The 19054-nt window shown below is 49.2% G+C and overlaps 2 protein-coding genes across 4 annotated transcripts; both read left to right on the top strand.

Moving 5' to 3' along the window:
* Positions 1-8409: 8409 nt before the first annotated feature.
* FKBPL (FKBP prolyl isomerase like) lies at positions 8410-10842 on the top strand. Of its 2 annotated transcripts, none has more exons than XM_058432422.1 (2): positions 8410-8642; positions 9695-10819. In XM_058432422.1, exon 2 carries the CDS (start codon positions 9769-9771, stop codon positions 10816-10818), a length of 1050 nt encoding a protein of 349 aa, XP_058288405.1. In that variant the 5' UTR covers positions 8410-8642; positions 9695-9768; the 3' UTR covers position 10819. The 2 variants fall into 2 exon arrangements, with proteins under 2 accessions (XP_058288405.1, XP_031997256.1); XM_032141365.2 differs by lacking the exon at positions 8410-8642 and adding an exon at positions 9275-9454 and having other exon boundaries at positions 9695-10842.
* Positions 10843-11331: 489 nt separating this feature from the next.
* ATF6B (activating transcription factor 6 beta) lies at positions 11332-18983 on the top strand. 2 transcript variants are annotated; one of them, XM_058432376.1, is made up of 8 exons: positions 11332-11423; positions 11800-11879; positions 12030-12108; positions 12355-12446; positions 13281-13416; positions 18112-18197; positions 18333-18468; positions 18555-18983. In XM_058432376.1, the coding sequence occupies exons 1-8, from the start codon at positions 11342-11344 to the stop codon at positions 18809-18811; spliced, it is 948 nt and encodes a 315-aa protein (XP_058288359.1). In that variant the 5' UTR covers positions 11332-11341; the 3' UTR covers positions 18812-18983. The 2 variants fall into 2 exon arrangements, with proteins under 2 accessions (XP_058288359.1, XP_031997259.2); XM_032141368.2 differs by having other exon boundaries at positions 11332-11432; positions 18555-18981.
* Positions 18984-19054: the final 71 nt, after the last annotated feature.

The following is a 19054-nucleotide window of genomic DNA, read 5'->3' as shown; positions in this document are numbered from 1 at the left end:
CACTGCACTCCAGCCTGGGTTACAGAGTGAGACCCCATCACGGAAAAAAAAAAAACAAAAAGTCGGGCACAGTAACTCATGCCTGTAATCCCAGCACTTTGGGAGGCAGAGGTAGGCAGATCACCTGAGGTCAGGAGTTCGAGACCAGCCTGGCCAACATGGCAAAACCCCATCTCTACTGAAAACACGAAAATTAGCCTGACGTGGTGGCATGCGCCTGTAATCGCAGCTACTCAGGAGGCTGAGGCAGGAGAATCACTGGAACCTGGGGCGAGGAGGAGGTTGCAGTGAGCAGAGATAGTGCCACTGCACTCCAGCCTGGGCAACAGAGCAGAGCACTGTCTCAAAAAAAACAAAATTACCTATTGGGTACAGTGTTCACTATTTGGGTAACAGGTACACCACTAGAAGCCCAATCCCCACCAGGATGCAATGTAATCATGTAACAACCAACCAGGTGTACTGCTTGGATTTAAAATTGTGGGGAAAAAAAAAGAAAGAAGAAGAAAAAAAATATCCTGCCAGGTGCAGTGGTTCACATCTGTAATCCCAGCACTTTGGGAGGCTGAGGCAGATGGATCACGTGAGTTCAGGAGTTTGAGACCAGCCTGGGCAACGTAAGGAGTCCCCGTCTCTACAAAAAATTAAAAAATTATCTGGGCATAATGGCACACTGCTGTGGTCCCAGCTATTTGGGAGGACGAGGTAGGAGGATCACTTGAACCTGGGAAGTCGAGGCTGCAGTGAGCCATGATAAGCCCACTGCACTCCAGCCTAGGCAACAGGCTGTCTCAAAAACAAAAAGGAAAAGAAAGAAAGCATTCCCTAGTTCCTTATTTACTGCTCCTTCTCAGTCTTCGTTGACAGCTCCTATTCCTTTTCCAGACCCTTAAATATTAGAGAGCCTCTGGACTCTATTCTTGGCCCTCTCCTCTATCCTAATCCAAGCTCCCATGATTCCATTGTCCCTTCATTTGTCCCTTAATTGGATTTTCTGCTTCTACTTTTTACTGATGTGGTCTACCCTCTATGAAGAAACCAGAGTGATCTTTAAAATTACCAGATGATATCATTTACCTGCTCAAAACCCTCGGATACCTCCTGATCACATGTGGAACAAAATACAAAGTCCTTCCCATGGCCTATGAAGCCTACCTGGCCTTGTTTCTCCCCGCCTCTCTGTCTTCATCCCTTACCACTCTTTCCCTTGCTCACTCTGCTCCACCCACTCTGACCTCCTTTCTGAATTTAACATAAAAATCCAATTCCTTTCTACCTCAGGGCCTTTGCCCTCTCTTTTTCTTTTCCTGGACACTCTCCCTCCAGATACTTGCATGACTGCTCCTTTACGTCATTTATATCTGCACAAACATCACCTCCACAAGGAGGCTTTCTCTCATCACTTGATTAAATATAGTACCATGGCCAGGCACAATGGCTCTTGCCTATAATCTCAGCACTTTGGGAGGCAGAGGCAGGAGGATTGCTTGAGGCCTGGAGATTGAGACCAGCCCAGGCAACATAGTGAAACCTCGTCTCTAAAAAAAAAAAATGAGCCAGACATGGTGGCAGGTGGCATGAACCTGCAGTCCCAGCTACTCACGAGGCTGCAGTGGGAGGATCACTTAAGCCCAGGAGGTCAAGGCTGCGGTGAGCCATGATCACACTACTGCACTCCAGCTTGCGCAACAGAGCAAGACTCTATAAATAATCATCATCATCAATAAATATAGCACCACGCACACCTGGGAGCACTTTCTATCCCATTCCCTTACCCCTTACCCTGCTTCATGGTGTTCATAGCACTTGTTAGTGCCTGACATTGTATTATATTTTATTGATTTTTTTATCATTTGTCATCTTCAATTCAATGTAAGTTACCAGAGATCCAAGGCTTTTTCCACTGCCTTATTCCCAGCATGTAGCACAGTGCTTGGTACAAAGGAGGCCCTCAGTAAAGATTTCTTGGCTGGGCACAGTGGCTCACACCTGTAATCCCAGTACTTTGGGAGGCCGAGGTGGGCGGATCACGAGGTCACAGATTTGAGACCAGCCTGACCAACATGGTGAAACCCTGTCTCTACTAAAAAAATACAAAAGTTAGCCGGGCATGGTGGTGCACAACCTGTAGTCCCAGCTACTGAGGAGGCTGAGGCAGGAGAATCACTTGAACCCGGGAGGCGTAGGTTGCAGTGAGCCGAGATCATGCTACTGCACTCCAGCCTGGGTGACAGAGCGAGACGCCATCTCAAAACAGCAACAAGAACAAAAACCAACCAACCAAACAAACAAAATTCCTTGAATGACTGAATGAATAAGTAGTTCATAGAGTTGTGTGAGAGGAAAAGAAGCTAATATATACAAGACATTTAGAACAATGCTGAGTATTACGGTCATAATGCATGGCCAGCGTTTAGTAAGGTGAAGCTGTTATCATTAAATACTTCACTGCCAAAAATGCTGCCTCCCTCCTGCTTGAAAACCCTGCCTATAAGGGAAGCACAGCAAAATGCTTTGGGACCAAAAAGGAGGGAGGAACAATTTTGACACAAATCCCAGCAAAACTAAAAGCCACAGAAACCACCAAAGCTAAACAGAAGGGGAAATTTATTTAGCTTTTGGAAAGCTAGAATTATTGTCTCTCATGCGGATAATAAATGGAAGAGAGTAAGTGCAGCATATGGTTCCATGTGGTGAGTACAGAATGCAGGGGAATGTGAGAGTGTAAAAACTTCCAACCGGCTCAATGCCTGGTGACAGGGCAGCACAAAGGAGTACTGGAATAGCCTGGGAAAACTGAGACTTACAAACTGGAGAGGAATAATCCTGGGTGTTAAGTGGCTTTCTTTACTTCTCCTGCCTTGTGCTGCTTCCTCCACCTGCAATAAATGTCTTCCATTTTTCTTTTTTTTCTTTTTTCTTTTTTGAGATGGAGTCTCACTCTGGAGCCATGCTGGAGTGCAGTGGCGCCATCTTGGCTCGCTGCAACCTCCGCCTCCTGGGTTCAAGGGATTCTCCTGCCTCAACCTCCCAAGTAGCTGGGACTACAGGCACATGCCATCACGCCCAGATAATTTTTGTATTTTTAGTAGAGACGGGGTTTCACCATGTTAGCCAGGATAGTCTCGATCTCTTGACCTTGTGATCCACCTGCCTCATCCTCCCAAAGTGCTGGGATTACAGGCGTGAGCCACCGTGCCCGCAGTCTCTTCCATTTCTGCGTATCAAATTTGCGGCCCTCTTTCAAGTCTCAACCCTCTGAAGCCATCCATGAGGTATTTTCAGATCACCCCCAGTTGAAAATAACTCCCCTGCCACTTATTACTTTTTCCCTTGCATCTGGAGCATTGGCTAATCTGACTTTTTACCCTCATTAGATTACTGGTGGGGATTCTCCGTATTTGTCTTCATATTTCACTGGCAAATTCTGGGTATTCAATAACGGCTACTGAATGAATAAGAAAAAAATTCTTTTTCTTTTTTTTTTTTTTTTTTTTTGAGACGGAGTCTCACTCTTTCACCCAGGCTGGAGTGCAGTGGCGCGATCTCGGCTCACTGCAAGCTCCGCCTCCCGGGTTCACGCCATTCTCCTGCCTCAGCCTCTCCGAGTAGCTGGGACTACAGGCGCCCGCCACCACGCCTGGCTAATTTTTTGTATTTTTAGTAGAGACGGGGTTTCACCGTGGTCTCGATCTCCTGACCTCGTGATCCGCCGGCCTCGACCTCCCAAAGTGCTGGGATTACAAGCGTGAGCCACCGCGCCCGGCCTGAATAAGAAAAAAATTCTACTTCATCCATTTAGAGGGCAAGCATCATATGCTCTGCGTGCAGGCACAAGATGAAACAACCACTAGCTGGCCAACTACCTCGAACCAGCTCCCGAACCTCTCCTTGGGTTCTGCCTCAGGTTAACTCTTTTTTTTTAAAAAAAAAAAAAAAAAAAAAAAAAGACAGGGTCTCACTCTGTTGCCCAGGCTGGGGTACAGTGTTGTGATCCTAGCTCACTGCAGTCTCAACTCCTGGGCTCAAGTAATCCTTCTACCTTAGCCTCCTGAATAGCTAGGACTACAGGTGCACCACCATGCCTAGCTAATTTTTATTTTGTAGAGGCAGGGTCTCTATGTTGCCCAGGCTTCAGGTTAGATCTTGAATGAATGCAAACAATGCCCTTCTGGGATAGAACAAGGAGAATAACAGAATATGGCCAGTTTCTCTGAGCCATCTTAGAAGGGGAAAAAAGGAAGGAGGGAAGTGACTCCAGGTAAGATATAAATATATTTGCAGGTAAATCCCCAGAAACTTGTCAAATATGGTTTCCCTCAGTCCAATCTTCTTCACTTAAAGGAGTGGAGAATTGTTCCAAAATGGAGTTAACATTCTGCAATCATAGAAAGCAGAATTATTGCCCTCCTCCCAAGTTCTTCCATTCTCCCAGATGTCTCTTTGACCTTTTTTTTTTTTTTTTTTGAGACGGAGTTTCACACTATTGCCCAGGATGGAGTGCAATGGCGTGATCATGGCTCACTGCAACCTCTGCCTCCCAGGTTCAAGCGATTCTCCTGCCTCAGCCTCCCAAGTAGCTGGGATTACAGGCGCCCGCTACCACACCTGGCTAATTTTTATATTTTATTAGTAGAGATGGGGTTTTACAATGTTGGCCAGGCTGGTCTCGAACTCCTGACCTCAGGTGATCCGCCCGCCTTGGCCTCCCAAAGTGCTGGGATTACAGGCGTGAGCCACTAAGCCTGGCCCTCTTTGACCTTCTTAACCCAGAGTCTCACTTTTCGAGAGGTTTCTGTGTAGCAAGACAGAGTAAGTATGTCCCATTTGTATTCACACGATTTCTGGAGGTACTGGTGATGTTGGTCCCTACAACACCAAAGGAAGAGAGGGAGCAGAGGACAATTTGTAGTGACAAGAAGAGACTGGATCCAGTCCCTTGGGGAAGAAGATTCCTTTTCATCTCTTCCCCTCATGCCTGCTCATCTTCCATTTCATTCTCAAATCTTTAGGGGAAAGGGAGAGGAGAGAGACATTGCTGTTTCCCCACTTTCCAGTCCAAGCATCTATCCCAACAGATATGCAACTTTCGCTTGTCATCCTCTTTATGTGTCTTTCTCAAATGTCTTGTTCTCTAGCTAGGCTTAAGGATATAATCTTCCTGGTTTGTGGCTCTCTTTCATCTTGATTCCTTGATGACTACCTCCAAAGAGCTGAGCTCTGGCACAATTAGAATTAAGGGAGATAGTGTGAGTCAGTCAACATGCATGTAGTATCTACACTTTGGGGGAGAGAGCCTATACTCTTTCCTTTTTTTTTTTTTTTTGAGACGGAGTCTCGCTCTGTCGCCCAGGCTGGAGTGCAGTGGCGCAATCTCGGCTCACTGCAAGCTCCGCCTCCCGGGTTCACGCCATTCTCCTGCCTCAGCCTCTCTGAGTAGCTGGGACTACAGGCGCCCGCCACCACGCCCGGCTAAATTTTTTTTTTGTATTTTTAGTAGAGACGGGGTTTCACCGTGGTCTCAATCTCCTGACCTTGTGATCCGCCCGCCTCGGCCTCCCAAAGTGCTGGGATTACAAGCGTGAGCCACCACGCCCGGCCTGCCTATACTCTTTCCTGTTTCTTTTTTTACAAATTATTATTTTGAGACAGAGTTTCACTTTGTCACCTGGCTGAAGTGCAGTGGTGTGATCTCGGCTCACTGCAACCTCTGCCTCCCGGGTTCAAGTGATTCTCCTGTCTCAGCCTCCCAAGTAGCTGAGACTATAGGCACACACCTCCACATCAGGCTAATTTTTGTATTTTTAGTAAAGACGGGGTTTCACCATGTTGGCCCGACTGGTCTCAAACTCCTGACCTCGAGTGATCCACCCACCTCGGCCTCCCAAAGTGCTGGGATTATAGGCGTGAGCCACTGTGCCCGGCCACTCTTTCCTATTTCTGAATCTTCACAGGTTGTTGGCCCCTTCCTAGTCCTGTGTTTCTCAAGTTAAGACTAGGGGGAATCTACAGGTCCATGGCTATCTTCTCTGGGGACCTCTTCTAAAACTTTAAAAGTTTGTGCTTACATCTCTATGGGCCATATTTTAAAAACAGAAATATTTTCATACATGATGATTTGGATTAGGTTTTTTTTAGGGGTTTCAATGCCTATGTTTGTATTTGTGTTTATTTATTTATTTACTTTTTGAGACAGTCTTACTCTGTCACCCAGGCTGGAGTGCAATGGTACGATCTTGGCTCACTGCAACCTCCGCCTCCTGGGTTCAAGCGATTCTTCTGTCTCAGCCTCCCAAGTAGCTGGGACTATAGGCATGCGCCACCACGCCAGGATAATTTTTGAATTTTTAATAGAGACGGAGTTTCACCATATTGACCTTGTGATCCGCTAGCCTCCGCCTCCGTGCAGTGGCTCGATCTCAGCTCACTGCAACCTCCGCCTCCCAGGTTCAAGTGATTCTCCTGCCTCAGTCTCCTGAGTAGCTGGGACTACAGGCATGCACCACTATACCAGCTAATTTTTGTATTTTTAGTAGAGACGGGGTTTCACCATGTTGGCCAGGCTGGTCTCAAACTCCTGACCTAATGATCCGCCTGCCTTGGTGCCGTGGCTCATGCCTGTATTCTCAACACTTTGGGAAGCCGAGGTGGGCGGATCACTTCTGGTCGGGAGTTTGAGACCAGCCTGGCCGACATGGTGAAACCCCATCTTCACTAAAAATACAAAAATTAGCCAGGCATGGTGGCAGGTGCCTGTCATCCCTGCTACTTGGGAGGCTGAGGCAGGATAATCGCTTGAACCTGGGAGGCGGAGGTTGCAGTGAGCCGAGATCTCGCCATTACACTCCAGCCTGGGTGACAGAGTGATACTCTGTCTCAAAAAAAACCAAAAAACAAAAAACGAAAACAAAAAAACAAACAAACAAAACCAGGGAGGGAATTGTTTTGACACAAGTCTTTGGCTAATGATGAAACTGTCTCCCTTCCTGGCTGTCCTGGCATGGTTTTTATAGTCTGAGGCACAATGGTGAGAGCATACTGAAGAGGGAGCCAAAGTGAGGTACTCAGAGTGGGATCCTTCTTTCCTGGAGAACTGTGGTAGCCCAGGCTGTGTAGGTAGCTGGACAAGCAAGACTGAATCACAATAGGTCTCTACATCTTCTATTAGGAGGAGGACCTGCAACATCCAGTGGAGCAGGTCACACCAGTTATACATGTAAAATGTAGGATAAACTAAAGGGGCACAGAGCCAGGGGAGAAGAAAATGGGATGAGACTATTCTAGAATCTCATCCCATTCGTTCATTGCTGGGTGTGGTGGCTCACACCTATAATCCCAGCACTTTGGGAGGCTGAGATGGGATGATGGCTTGAGGCCAGGAGTTTGAGACCAGCCTGGTAAACACAGCAGACCCCATCTCTCTAAAAAAAAAAAAAAGAAAGAAAAACATGTGGTTCATGAACCAGTAGCATCTGCGTTAACCAGCTCATCGAAATGCAGAATCACAGGCCCCACAACAGACTTCCTAAATCATAATCTGCAATTTAACAAGTTCCCTAGATGATATGTATGCACACTTATGTTTGAAAAGCACTAAGATTTCTTGATGAAGGAGGGCTTGAAAGGCAATGATGGATGTGAAAGGAAAGGTAAAGAGAAGCCTCAGGGACAGGGCCGGTTGAAGAGAGAGTCCCGAGGTTTTATCTTGGAGAACACCCTGTACTGAATGAGCTCCGAACAAAAGATAGTTAGCATAGGAGGGCCTGAAGTCTCCAGATAAAAGGCTGCTGCCACTATCATTTACCACGACCTCCGCCATTCTCCACTCTATCGTCATCCGCCCCCAGTCTCCATTCTAGGACTTCTCTACACTGACTTTTTTGTTTGTTTGTTTGTTTGTTTGAGACGGAGTCTTGCGCTGTCGCCCAGGCTGGAGTGCAGTGGCGCGATCTCAGCTCACCATAACCTCCACTTACTGGGTTCAAGCGATTCTCCTGCTTCAGCCTCCGAGTAGCTGGGATTACAGGCGTCTCTACGCCCGGCTAATATATATATATATATATATATGTATTTTTAGTATTGACGGGATTTCACCATGTTGTCCAGGCTGGTCTTTAACCCCTGGCCTCAAGTGATCCCCCTGCCTATATATATATGTAATTTTAGTATTGACGGGATTTCACCATGTTGTCCAGGCTGGTCTTGAACCCCTGGCCTCAAGTGATCCCCCTGCCCCCCGCCGCCTCGGCCTCCCAAATTGCTGGGATTACAGGCGTGCGCGATGCCCAGTTTTTTTTTTTTTTTTTTTTTTTTTTTTTTTTTTTTTTTTTTTTTGAGGCGGGAGTCTTGCTCTGTCGCCAGGCTGGATTGCAGTGGCACCATCTCGGCTCACTGCAACCTCCGACTCCCTGGTTCAAGCGATTCTCCCACCTCAGCCTCCCGAGTAGCTGGGATTACAGGCACACGCCACCATGCCCAGCTAATTTTTTGTATTTTTAGTAGAGACGAGATTTCACCATGTTGCCAAGATGGTCTCGATTACCTGACCTCGTGATCCGCCCACCTCAGCCTCCCAGAGTCTCAGCTGCCAAGGCTGGAGTGCAATGGCGCGATCTTGGCTCACTGCAATCTTCGCCTCCCAGGTAAGCCATTCTCCTGCCTCAGCCTCCTGGGTAGCTGGGATATAGGCGCCCGCCACCACGCCCGGCTATTTTTGTATTTTTAGTAGAGACGGGGTTTCACTATGTTGGCCAGGCTGATCTTGAACTCCTGACCTCAGCCTCCCAAAGTGCTGGGATTACAGGCGTGAGCCACCGCACCCGGCCCACCTTTTTTTTTTTTTTTTTTTTTTTTTTTTGAGACGGAGTCTCGAGTCTCGCTCTGTCGCCCAGGCTGGAGTGCAATGGTGTGATCTCGGCTCACTGCAAAGTCTGTCTCCCGGGTTCAAGCGATTCTCCCGTTTCAGCCTTCCGAGTAGTTGGGATTACAGGCGCGCGCCACCATGACCTACTAATTTTTGTATTTTTAGTAGAGACAGGGTCTCACCATGTTGGCCCACTTTGACTCTTGAGCAGCCCGGCCAGCCGGACCTCGCCAAATTCTGTTCGATTCTGCCTAGTTCGGTTGCTCTGGCCTAGTTCAGTTGCTAAGGCCTGGAGCTTCATGGTTGCGGAGGAAATGATGTCACGTTCAATAGGCGGGCTAACCAGATTCCTCCCTTCTCCCGATTGGCTGCCAGGAATTTTACTAGATTCGGAGTCTCGCGGGCTCCAGGGTTAGTTGTCAGTATCTTCCCAGTTGTTCCGCCCCCCGCCCCGCGCCCCTCTCCGGCTGCCCTCTCCGCGTGGGGCAAGGCTCCGAGGGCAGTATTCAGTAACCATTTAGCTTTGGAAGGAGAGGTGATTCGAATGGCCCAGCTCCTCCTGCCACCATGCTAGGCACTTTGGCCTCGCAGGTACTTATTGACCCGACCGGGTGTCCGTAGTTGGCGCGGCTACCTTAACCGCAGGGAATTGTGGAATTTATAGTTCTAAATTATATATGGGTGGAACGGGGAAGCTCGAGCAGATTTTTGGAGGAAAGCAAAACTGGGGACTTTCAGGACTAGGGGCCTGGGTCTCAGAAGAATGGGAAAGGACGAGAAAGGAGTCTAAATAAGAACCCTCCTATTGGCATTGTTTGGTTTTCTTTTCAGGTGCTGACCTGAACCTGGTTCATCCCTTTCTGACCAAAACTGTTCACTCACCGTGGAAGGGACTAAGCATCCATATGGAGACGCCACCAGTCAATACAAATGGAGAAAAGGACACCTCTCAGCCGCAACAAGCGTGGGAAAACAACTTTCGGGAGAACCTTGATTCAGTTACTCAGATTAGGCAGCAGCCCCGAGACCCTCCTACCGAAACGCTTGAGCTGGGAGTAAGCCCAGATCCAGCCAGCCAAATTCTACAGAATACTCAAGGAACTGCAAAACTGGTTGCTGAACTTGAAGGAGACTCTCATAAGTCTCATGGATCAACCAGTCAGATGCCAGAGGCCCTTCAAGCTTCTGATCTCTGGTACTGCCCCGATGGGAGCTTTGTCAAGAAGATCATAATCCGTGGCCATGGCTTGGACAAACCCAAACTAGGCTCCTGCTGCCGGGTACTGGCTTTGGGGTTTCCTTTCGGATCAGGACCGCCAGAGGGCTGGACAGAGCTAACTATGGGCGTAGGGCCATGGAGGGAGGAAACTTGGGGGGACCTCATAGAGAAATGCTTGGAGTCCATGTGTCAAGGTGAGGAAGCAGAGCTTCAGCTGCCTGGGCACTCTGGACCTCCTGTCAGGCTCACACTGGCGTCCTTCACTCAAGGCCGGGACTCCTGGGAGCTGGAGACTAGCGAGAAGGAAGCCCTGGCCAGGGAAGAACGTGCAAGGGGCACAGAACTATTTCGAGCTGGGAACCCTGAAGGAGCTGCCCGATGCTATGGACGGGCTCTTCGGCTGCTCCTGACTTTACCCCCACCCGGCCCTCCAGAACGAACTGTCCTTCATGCCAATCTGGCTGCCTGTCAGTTGTTGCTAGGGCAGCCTCAGTTGGCAGCCCAGAGCTGTGACCGGGTGTTGGAGCGGGAGCCTGGCCATTTAAAGGCCTTATACCGAAGGGGGGTTGCCCAGGCTGCCCTTGGGAACCTGGAAAAAGCAACTGCTGACCTCAAGAAGGTGCTGGCGATAGATCCCAAAAACCGGGCAGCCCAGGAGGAACTGGGGAAGGTGGTCATTCAGGGGAAGAAGCAGGATGCAGGGCTGGCTCAGGGTCTGCGCAAGATGTTTGGCTGATTAAAAGTTAAACCTTAAAAGAGACAGGAACTTGTGAATTGTGGTCTGTGCTGTGAGATTTGGGGGTGGGGGGCCAGAGGGAAGGTTTCAGCCCATATCCCATTCTCAGCTTTTGGCTTCCTAGGAGAGGTAGCAGTGGTCCCAGTGCGCCCCTTTTGAGGGGCTTATCTATCTCCGAAGACACACAGAAGCTGTCTAAACTAAACTTAGTAGTGGCTGGGGGAGATGGTGGACCCTAATACTGGGTACTACATCTCCCAGGTGCTTTATCACTGGAGCCTGTTTGGCGCATGCGCTTGGCGGTCTGGCACTGTCTGGAAGTTACTCCCTGCTGCTGTGCTCCCATTGGGCCCGCCTATACAGTCATCTGCATCTGTTGATTCACGTGCTCAGCACCCAGGTCTCTTACTGGTCGGTAGAGCTTCCGGGACGCCCCCTTTTTTAAAAGAGTCAACTGATTAGTTGGTGATGGGGAGAGGCGGGCCTTGGGAACCGTCTCATGTTTGGGGGGTGGGGGGGAAAGATGGCGGAGCTGATGCTCCTCAGCGAGATTGCTGACCCGACGCGTTTCTTCACCGACAACCTGCTTAGCCCGGAGGACTGGGGTCTGCAGAGTGAGGCACCGGGGAGAGGAGAGGGCTGTGGCAAACTGTGTCCCTGAGGCACGCGGGAAAGAAGCGGGGGCCTAAAGAGGAAGTCTGGGCAAATACGGAATCCGCCATCTGAAGGAGAGCGGAGCGGGGGGCTCGTTGTGCATTAAGGGGATACAAAAGTCGAGGAAGAACTCTGCTCTCTGCTGGAACGTCGAGTTGTTCCGGGGTCGGGGAAGGAGGGGCTGAAGCACTCTGGTTGTATCACTTTTCAAGTGGGCGGGCGGTGGGTCTGGCCGAGCGGAGCCAATGAGGGATGGGGCGGGGGCTTGTGTGCGATCTGTAGGCTGGGCCCACCGAACGAGCCCCCGACACTCAGCATTTCTTGCAGACAGCACCCTGTATTCTGGCCTAGATGAAGTGGCCGAGGACCAGACGCAGCTCTTCCGTTGCCCGGAGCAGGATGTCCCGGTATTGTGTCCCCAGCCTTTCTCTAACCCTTGGTGGGTGGAAAGTGAGCCCAGAACCTGGACTCATTCACAGGCCAGAGCTCATCTGGAGTCACCCCTGCTTTCTCACCGTTTCTCACACTCCTGCCCTCTTGTATCCTCCCTTATTTAGTTTGACGGCAGCTCCCTGGACGTGGGGATGGATGTCAGCCCGCCTGAGCCCCCATGGGAACTCCTGCCGATCTTCCCAGGTAAGGTAGTCTTTGTGGTTCCCTGAGATTTCCAGAAACCCTCATCTTCCCACTGTTTCCCAGAAACTGTGTAGCTTCCTATATCATCACGCCTCTACATAAGTGCCTATTCTCTCTCCTTCAACACCCTATGTTTGTTTCTGCTCCCTTGCTGTGGTACAGGAATCCCCACTGACATGTCCTTGGGTACTTTTGGACTCTTCTTAAGCTCTGCTTCCTGATAATTTCTAACTCCCTTTCCTCTAGATCTTCAGGTGAAGTCTGAGCCATCTTCCCCCTGCTCCTCCTCCTCCCTCAGCTCCGAGTCATCACGTCTCTCCACAGAGCCATCCAGCGAGGTGAGAGAGCCATATCCCTCCTACTCTCTGTGGCAGGGACTCTGCTTCATTCCCTTCACCCGTGGGTGACAAAGAAATGATTTAAATGATTTGTGTGCTGAGTCATGAGGTGTGTGAGGTGTGGGGGGCCTTCTCCACTACCTTTGCCGTTTCCTTAATATCCTCATTTTCCACATCCCCTTTGGTTATCTAGCAGTGAAGATTTTTGTTTGTTTGTTTGTTTGAGATAGGGTCTCCCTCTGTCATCCAAACTACAGTGTAGTGACGGGGTCACGGCGCACTGTAGCCTTGACCTCCTGAGCTCAGGTGATCCTCTTGCCTCAGCCTCCTGAGTAGCTGGGACCACAGACACATGCCACCATGTCTGGCTAATTTTTTTGTTTGTTTGTTTGTAAAAATGGGGTCTTCCTATGTTGCCCAGAGTGGTCTTGAACTCCCGGGCTCAAGTGATCCTCCCACCTTGGCATCCCAAAGTGCTTGGATTACAGGTATAAGCCACCACGCCTGATCTGGGGTCTTTTTAATGTAAAGAGTTATGTGAGGCTGGGAAGAAGAGAGTTATTAACTGCTGAGAATTCTGGAACTATTCTTGCCCAAGTTGTCCACTCTAAGGCCATATTTGAAGTCATGAGACTTCATCAATTCTCCTAGAAATAAAGTAGAAAGAATGAACAGGTTAGAAAGATGGTCAGTACCATTCAGACCAGAATGTCAAATAATTGATGGCTTGTAAGCCCTAAACTCCTAAAGCTTTTGTTCTTGCTCTTACTGTCAACATCTGCCTTGTTTTTTGCCCTTCTTTCTGCCCCCTGCCCCACACCAACTCTTACCCAGGCTCTTGGGGTAGGGGAGGTGCTCCATGTGAAGACAGAGTCCTTGGCACCCCCACTGTGTCTCCTGGGAGATGACCCAACATCCTCATTTGAAACCATCCAGATCAACGTAGTCCCCACCTCTGATGATTCCTCAGGTAATAACAGCCTGCCCCCAATCCTTGGCTTTACTACGGGAGAATGTGTTATGTGTGTGTGTGTATGTGTGTAGATGGAGGGGAAGTGCAGGCAGCAGGACAGGGAGAAAAAGGTGGGGAGGGGAAATGGCAGAAAACCAGGAGGGAAGGCAGGAAGGAAAGGAAACATTTCAGGGAACCACAGCAGGCGCAGTGCTGAGGAGATGGATATTATTTTTCTCTCTTTTTCTTGTTCCTAGTATTCTGTCATGCCATTCAACTTACTTTTTAAAAACTTGTGAGCAGTTTAGGGTGTATCTATCTGTGTGATTCCCCTCCACCCAACATTTTATTATAAACATTTTTGTTGTTGTTGAGACAGAGTCTCACACTGTCGCCCGGGCTGAAGTGCAGTGGCGTAGTCTTGGCTCACTGCAACATCCACCTCCCAGGTTCAAGCGATTCTCCTGTCTCAGTCTCCCAAGTAGCTGGGATTACAGGCGCCCACCACCACGCCCAGCTAATTTTTTGTATTTTTAGTAGAGATGGGGTTTCACCATGTTGGCCAGGGTGGTCTTGAACTCCTGACCTCATGATTCGCCTACCTCGGCCTCCCAAAGTGCTGGGATTACAGGCGTGAGCCATCGCGCCCAGCCCATAAGCATTTTTAAACATACAGAAAGGCTAGAACACCATATACTAAACTAGATTCTACAATTAACATTATTTGTTCTATTTTAAAGTGTTCCCAAGTTTATTTACTCGTAGCTGTGTATTTAGTAAATGTTTATTGATGTGATCATATCTGAGGTATAATAATTTTAAAAAAGAAATATTTATTAAGCACCTACTCCATGACAGATACTGAGCAGAGTGCTGGGAATGCAAAGATGAACAAGACCTGACCACTATGCTGACTTTCAAACCCTGTGATTTAGTAATGGGAGAAAGACAAGTACCAGTCAATACAGGTGTGGTCATTCTAGGATAGAAATCACTAGAGGTGGGGCCGGGTGTGGTGGCTCATGCCTGTAATCCCAGCACTTTGGGAGGCCGAGGCGGGCAGATCATGAGGTCAGGAGATTGAGACCATCCTGGCTGACATGGTGAAACCCCATGTCTACTAAAAATACAAAAAATTACCCTGTAGTCCCAGCTACTCGGGAGGCTGAGGCAGGAGAATGGCATGAACCCGGGAGGCGAAGCTTGCAGTGAGCCAAGATCACGCCACTGCACTCCAGCCTGAGCAAAAGAGCAAGACTCCGTCTCGAAAAGAAAAAAAAATTCACTAGAGGGTACCGTGAAAGCTCATAAGAGGGGACATTTCATCCACATTGGGGCTGAATCTAGGACATGCTCCTGGAAGAAGGGTTTCCTGAGAGTTTTAAAGCACACATAGAAATTAGCCAGGAGGACAGTGTGGGGGTTGACTTGTGTGTGAGGACCCTGCATTTCTTCAGAGTGGGTGTAAGAAGGATTTGGGGAGTGATGTGGAACTGCAGAGGCTACAGGGCCAGGTAGGGCCCCTGCTAAGGGGCCCTTAGCTTTTACCTGTGGATAGGTGGGGGCCTTTGAAGAATTAAGCAGGAAAGCAATATGATTAGGAAGATGATTCTAGTGGCAAAGTAGTGAATGGGTTGCAGAGGGGCAGGGCCAGAGGCAAGAGAACCAAGGAAGAAGCTTATGCAGTTGATCAAGTAAGATACTTGGGTGTCGTGAAGAAAGCAGACTTGAGAAAGAATGAAGTGGAATAGATGAGTTGTGACCTCCTGGACACTGGAGAGAGGTAGGAGTCAAAGAGGTTTGTGGCTGGGATGGCTGTGGGTGGGTGATGTTACTGTTCACTGGATGGAGACTGCAAAAGCAGGGGCTTTCTGGTCAGGGAAGATGATGAATTCAGCGTTGGACATGTTGATTTTTTTTTTTTTTTTTTTTTTACGGAGCTTCACTCTTGTTGCCCAGGCTGGAGTGCAATAGTGGTGTGATCTCGGCTCACTGTAACCTCCGTCTCCTGGGTTCAAGCGATTCTCCTGCCTCAGCCTCCTGAGTAGCTGCGATTACAGGCATGCTCCACCATGCCTGACTAATTTTGTATTTTTGGTAGAGACAGGGTTTCTCCATGTTAGGCTAGTCTTGAATTCCCGACCTCAGGTGATCCACCCACTTTGGCCTCCCAAAGTGCTGGGATTACAGGCGTGAGCCACCATGCCCAGTTGACATGTTGACTGTTGATTTCAAAGTACCTTCTGGATCTCCTGGCACCATCTCTCACTGGCTGAACTCCAACCAGGGAGCCCACTGATGCAGTTCATTCAGATTCTTCCTGGATCTCAGAGCACAGCAGGAGGGGATGGAGAGTGGATTTGGAGGGACAAACAGATTATATCCAGCAGATGAATAAATGTTATAAAGAAGACACACAAAATAAGGATTGAAATACCATTAGCAGGCCAGGCGCAGTGGCTCACACTTGTAATCCCAGTACTTTGGGAGGCCAAGGTGGGCGGATCACAAGGTCAGGAGATTGAGACTGTTCGGGCTAACATAGTGAAGCCCCATCTCTACTAAAAATACAAAAAATTAGCCAGGCATAGTGGCAAGCACCTGTAGTCTCAGCTACTCGGGAGGCTGAAGCAGGAGAATGGCGTGAACCCGGGAGGTGGAGCTTGCAGTGAGCCGAGATCGCCCACTGCCATTAGCAGCAAAAGGATTGTTGGTGGCTTTGCATTGCATAGTGTTATTAGAGTCAGATTCTCCTCCATGCTTAGGTATTTTTTGAGGGCCTGTACTTTACCCTCATGGACATGAGACATAGTTCTTGCTTTTGAAGAGTTTTGTGAGGGTTATAATACATCGTGGTTAAATAGTTCCCTTTTTTTGGGGGGGGGGGACAGAGTTTTGCCCTGTCACCCAGGCTGGAGTGCATTGGCGTGATCTCTACTCACTGCAACCTCCGTTTCCTGGGGTTAAGCTATTTTCCTGCCTCAGCACCCCCTAGTAGCTAGGACTATAGGCACGTGCCACCATGCCCAGCTATTTTTTTGTATTTTTGGTAGAGACAGGGTTTTGCCATGTTGTTCAGGCTGGTGTCAAACTCCTGGCTTCAAGCAATCCACCTGCATTGGGTGTCGGCCTCCCAAAGTGCTGGGATTACAGGCGTGAGCCACCATGCCCAATCATGGTTAAATAGTTCTTTTTTTTTTTTTTTTTTTTTTTTTGAGACAGAGTCTCACTGCCCAGGCTGGAGTGCAGTGGCGCAATCTTGGCTCACTGCAAGCTCTGCCTCCTGGGTTCATGCCATTCTCCTCCCTCAGCCTCCCAAGTTGCTGGGACTACAGGTGCCCACCACCACGCCTGGCTAATTTTTTGCATTTTTTTAGTAGAGACGGGGTTTCACCGTGTTAGCCAGGATGGTCTCGATTTCCTGACCTCGTGGTCTGCCTGCCTCAGCCTCCCAAAGTGCTGGGATTACAGGCGTGAGCCACCGCCCCCCCGCCAAGATTTTTTTTTTTCACTTAATTTTCCTTTGTTCCTTTGGATTTGTATCATGACCGTATTATCTATTCAAAAATATAAATTGAAATTTTAAAAAGCAATCTTAGTGATCGTATAATTAAGTACCAAAGTGAACGGTATGGACCAGAGGTAGTCGTAGACTGTTGACCTGTGGGCTGAATCTGGCCCTCAGAAGGGTTTTATTTCACTGACATGGGGCCTAGCATTTTCTTTCATGGAGTGATCAACAAGTCATAAAGGCAGATTTAATGGAGGCCATGAAGGCTCAGAGGTGATTGAGGCTTTGCTGTTTGGTGCCTGGGAAGAAAACTTGTGTGACGGGGCAATCAGGAAGCCTCATTTATGGCCAGTTAGATTTGGGTGACTGGTGAAGCATGAGAATGGAAGGGACCAGCAGGCAGGTTGGAAGTCAGAATCTGGTGCAGGTGAGCAGCCAGGGGGAGATGCACACTTGGTGGTTGTCAGCATGGAGATGCATTGGGCCAGGATAAAGTGGAAATCCAGCAAGATAGGAATTCGGGCCATGTGAATGCTGGAGACCCCCCCGCCCCTTCCCCTGCTCAGGCCTATTCTATGCAAATAGACAAGTTCTGTGAACAAGAAAGAGGGAAAAGCAGAAGGGCAAAGACAGCTTTGAGGAACATGGAGCAGGAATGAGAAAAATTGGAGGAGCCACTAAAGGAGAAAGGGAAGCACTAGGCGAAAAGCAGGGCGGAGAGCCAGCAGGTGAGCAGCTCTGTGACTGCCCCTCCTGGATGGCCTGCAATCTAGGGCCAGAAGAGTTTTATTTTCAGGTTCAAAGAGAAAGGACCCATTTCCCTATCTTAACCCTCTTTTTTATTTTTTTGAGACAGAGTTTTGCTCTTCTTGCCCAGGCTGGAGTGCAATGGCGTGATCTCGGCTCACTGCAACCTTTGCCTCCCAGGTTCAAGCGATTCTCCTGCCTCAGCCTCCTGAGTATCTGGGACACAGGGATGCGCCACCGCGCCCGACTAATTTTGTGTTTTTAGTAGAGACAGGGTTTCTCCATGTTGGTTAGGCTGGTCTTGAACTCCTGACCTCAGGTGATCCACCCGCCTTGGCCTCCCAATGTGCTGGGATTACAGGCGTGAGCCACCATGCCCAGGCTCCCATGTTAACCCTCTTAACCCTTCAGTGTTTACATGATATCCAGCTTTTGCCTCATCCTGCCTCCCACAGATGTCCAGACCAAGATAGAACCTGTCTCTCCATGTTCTTCCATCAACTCTGAGGCCTCCCTGCTCTCAGCCGACTCCTCTAGCCAGGTGAGCACCAACTTCCTTCCTCCCTCCAGGTTTTCCAGTGAGTTCCTCCTGACCTAGAGGTATGAGAGCTTTCTCTTCTTCAGCTCCTTCTCCTCGACACTCCTGACTAATGTATCTCTGGAATGCCCCACATAGGCTTTTATAGGAGAGGAGGTCCTGGAAGTGAAGACAGAGTCCCTGTCCCCTTCAAGATGCCTCCTGTGGGATGTCCCAGCCCCCTCACTTGGAGCTGTCCAGATCAGCATGGGCCCATCCCCTGATGGCTCTTCAGGTAATGGGGTCTCCTGACACTTGGAATCCCTAGTGAGAGGCCTGTGGTCCTGATATTTCTTGTTCTTTTCCCTCACCTTCCTTCAGGGAAAGCCCTGCCCACCCGGAAGCCGCCACTGCAGCCCAAACCTGTGGTGCTAACCACTGTCCCAATGCCACCCAGAGCTGTGCCTCCCAGCACCACCGTCCTTCTGCAGCCCCTCGTCCAGCCACCCCCAGGTACTGAAGAAGGAGAAAAGGGCCGGGCGTGGTGGCTCACGCCGGTAACCCCAGCACTTTCGGAGGCTGAGGCAGGCAGATCACCTGAGGTCAGAAGTTTAAGACCAGCCTGGCCAATGTGGTGAAACCTTGTCTCTACTAAAAATACAAAAATTAGCACGGAGTGGTGGCACGCACCTGTAATCCCAGCTCCTCAGGAGGCTGAGGCAGGAGAATCACTTGAACCCAGGAGGCGGAGGTTGCAGTGAGCCGAGATCATGCCACCGCACTCCAGCCTGGGCGACAAAGCGAGACTTTGTCTCAAAAAGAAAAGAGAAAAACCAAAAAATTAAAATAAAAATAAATAAATAAATTTAAAAAAAAAAAAA

This window comes from Hylobates moloch, unplaced genomic scaffold, assembly GCF_009828535.3.
Source record: "Hylobates moloch isolate HMO894 unplaced genomic scaffold, HMol_V3 SCAFFOLD_20, whole genome shotgun sequence".
Lineage (NCBI taxonomy): Eukaryota > Metazoa > Chordata > Mammalia > Primates > Hylobatidae > Hylobates > Hylobates moloch.
The sequence above is the reverse complement of the archived record's forward strand: the minus strand, read 5'-3'. Positions and strand labels throughout refer to the sequence as shown.

Coding starts and splice junctions, on each gene's coding strand:
- FKBPL (XM_032141365.2), top strand. CDS start 9,769: ATGGAGACGCCACCAGTCAATACAAATGGAGAAAAGGACACCTCTCAG.
- ATF6B (XM_032141368.2), top strand. CDS start 11,342: ATGGCGGAGCTGATGCTCCTCAGCGAGATTGCTGACCCGACGCGTTTC. Junction 12,109..12,354: donor ACTCCTGCCGATCTTCCCAG/GTAAGGTAGTCT, acceptor CCTTTCCTCTAG/ATCTTCAGGTGAAGTCTGAG. Junction 13,417..18,111: donor CACCTCTGATGATTCCTCAG/GTAATAACAGCC, acceptor TGCCTCCCACAG/ATGTCCAGACCAAGATAGAA.